The sequence below is a fragment of the Penaeus monodon genome, chromosome 29 (assembly GCF_015228065.2).
Source record: "Penaeus monodon isolate SGIC_2016 chromosome 29, NSTDA_Pmon_1, whole genome shotgun sequence".
Classification (NCBI taxonomy): domain Eukaryota; kingdom Metazoa; phylum Arthropoda; class Malacostraca; order Decapoda; family Penaeidae; genus Penaeus; species Penaeus monodon.
The window spans coordinates 13,197,465-13,200,308 of NC_051414.1; the positions used below are offsets into that span (position 1 = coordinate 13,197,465).

The following is a 2,844-nucleotide window of genomic DNA, read 5'->3' on the forward strand; positions in this document are numbered from 1 at the left end:
GTACAATAAGTAATGTGATGATTAAAACTGCTGGTATTTAGAGGTATTACAGTATTACAAGAATGGTAATGGCTTGTTATTGCAAGTAGTCTTTCTAGTCCTTATATTGCATCAGAAAAGTGGTAATTTTTCTTTTATTGAAGGGTGAAGCTGCTACTACATTCTTGCCATATGGTAATTGTCTCTGTAAATTCATTTAGATTTGTATGCGAGTATGTGCGTCAGTTAGAGGCAGGACATGCTCTTAGATCCCCAGAAGAAGCAAGCCGTTGGGTTAGTATTATTCCAACCAAACCTGTACACCAAATGCCTGCAGATGGCATTAGTCACTGGTACACTCTTCCTGTAGCTGTCATGGCACAAAGTTTGGTAAGTTAAACCTCCCTCCCCATATGAAACCATCATATTTTACTGACATAAAGAGATATGTTATTATTATAACAAATATTGTGTTATATATAGATGCATATTACATTGCACATGTTATGATTCTTTCAATTGTGGTTTATATAATTTATAGTATGTTTTTAGAGAAAATTTAAACAAAGTAGAATGAAAACATTAGAAAAAAAAAATTTGTATGCAGTGTAAAAAAAAGTTTGTGTTGAAAGTCTTATTTCTTTATAAAAAAAAAAAAAAAATCTTCACCAGAATAACTTTTCATAATAAGAGCTCAGTTTACAGGATTGTCTGCCCAATGGCCCAACTTTCTTGCTAATTTATTATGAATAACAACAAAAGTCATTTTGTTTATTTTTCTTCATGGCACTGTCATATATTTCAGAAAAAACATGAAATTTGAGATTTTAATAATCAAACACCACAGTTCTTTTTGTGGTCAAGTTTTTTTTTATAGTCCTAAAGCCCACATCTCTCAACCTTTTTAAATTTGACTGGTTAGATACAGCTTGATTAAAGACCCATTTGCTTGCAATACTCTCACTGTGTTCCCACAAAATATAAATGTACCTTGTAGTATTCAATAGTTAATCCATATACCCTATTTCCATCCAACTGATGATCATTTCTGGGATGGCTGACCTTGACATATTTTAGCCTGAAGAACACACACAGACCTAATTGTATATGAGGAGGACACAAGGTCTTGTTGGTTCTTCCTTTTCTCATGATATTTTATACACCTAATATTTTTATCTTTATTCTTTAGAAATAGAACAAATTAATTTGTATTAAACTCTGTTCAAACAAATTTTACTTATTTTTGCTATTGACAGTTGTAAAAGTATGGTAGCTGCCAAAAAGATAGTGATGCTGTAACTCTTACAGAAAAAAAACTATAATCTCTTAATGTACAGTGACAGGAAATCAATTGGAGGTTGTCTCTTGGTTTATGGGTTTGTACTGTTTATGTATTTAGAAGCTGCTGATACTGTTGGCCTTTCCAAGATAAAATTTTTTGGAACATTACATAGGCAAAGCAAAGAAAAATTATATCCAGTGGTAATTAAGTGATATTTTTTTTATATGTAGGAACTTCTTTTTGCTATTGTTTTGCATTTGTGTATTTCTATTATATTTCACCTTAATATTTGAATTATCTGCAGAATGTGGAAAGCAAATGTAGTTTGCTTTGTAGTCTTCTTCTTGGGTTTGGTTTGGATGCCTGGGTGTGCGTTGGCACACTCCGTTCAGGTGTGCAACACTCCTGGGTCATGACTCGTGGACCATATACTGCTATTACTTTCTGGGAGTCCTCAACAGGTAACAGAAACTCTTTTTTCTTATTCCTATTTTTTTTTACAACTAAACACAGTAGACATAACACAATCCTCTCAAAATTAATGGAAAAGTTTTGATGGAGGTATAAAAACATCTAGCAAAGTATCTTTTGAACAAAAATTTCAATTTCTCATCCCATGAATTGCACAATTAGGAGAAGAGAGAGAGAGAATAAAAGAGGGGGGGGGGGGGGTTGCGGTTCCACAATTCCTGCTGTTACAATCTGAACGTCACTATTACTTTTAGAAACTTTTGGCTATGTAATACCCCCCTCGCACCTTCATTCATCCCTCCCTCTACTGTCGCCCAGTTATCTACTGCAGGATGGGGCATGGGGAAGGAAGGGGGAATGGGATTTAGGGGTATTTGTATTACCATATGTTTTTGAAGGAATTAGGAATGCTCTGATTGGTAGCAATAAATGGCGGGAATTGTGGAACCGTGGAAAAATTGTGTAAAGGGGAGTATATAAGTTCACAATACAAGCACTTGCTGGTAGCAATCCCTGGAGATGAAACGCACATTGACTACCTGTAGAAGCTTCAGCCATTCATCAACCTTGTGCCTCATCAATTCACTTCGATCTACACACCTCCCCAGAAGGTGTAGGTCGATGAGAATCTGGCAACATGTGGTCTGTATAGCAAATAAGCATGCACACTTTGGGGTAAAAGTGTACAAGCTTGCAGTCAGTACCTGCATCCTCAAAGGTTGTCATTGACTTGATTGGTGCCATGGGCCTGTTTGGAAAGGATTATGAGATGCATACTGATAGCCAGTACACCTCTCCTTGCCATTTCACTACCTGCAGAGTCTGGATGTCATTGCAGTTGGCACGGTTCATGTCAACCGCAAGTATATGGCAAAAGGCCTATAGGTAAAGTGGAATGTTGCAGCACAAAGATGAACATGTTGTGCCTTCAATAGTACAACAAGAGGCCCATCACAGTGCTGTTGACAGTTCACAATAGTGAGGTGGTTACAATCTCAGACCAATATGGTCATCAGAGGTTGAAGCCTTGTGTGGTTAATGACTACAATGTCAGAATGAAGGGGTTGGACATGAATACCCAGGTAGCTCAGTCATACCCGACCTCTTGCAAG

At 36.6% G+C, this 2,844-nt stretch overlaps 1 protein-coding gene and 1 long non-coding RNA gene across 2 annotated transcripts in view; both read left to right on the top strand.

Moving 5' to 3' along the window:
• Positions 1–2,844, top strand: part of LOC119591975 — a 47,801-nt gene that overhangs the window by 19,137 nt on the left and 25,820 nt on the right. The gene's annotated exons all lie outside the window — the stretch shown is intronic.
• The window catches only part of LOC119591972 (centrosomal protein of 76 kDa-like), a 22,199-nt gene that overhangs the window by 14,272 nt on the left and 5,083 nt on the right, over positions 1–2,844 (top strand). The window contains exons 3-4 of the mRNA XM_037940726.1: positions 201–369; positions 1,566–1,722. Coding sequence (XP_037796654.1) covers positions 201–369; positions 1,566–1,722 — 326 coding nt within the window. The remainder of the gene's footprint in view (positions 1–200; positions 370–1,565; positions 1,723–2,844) is intronic.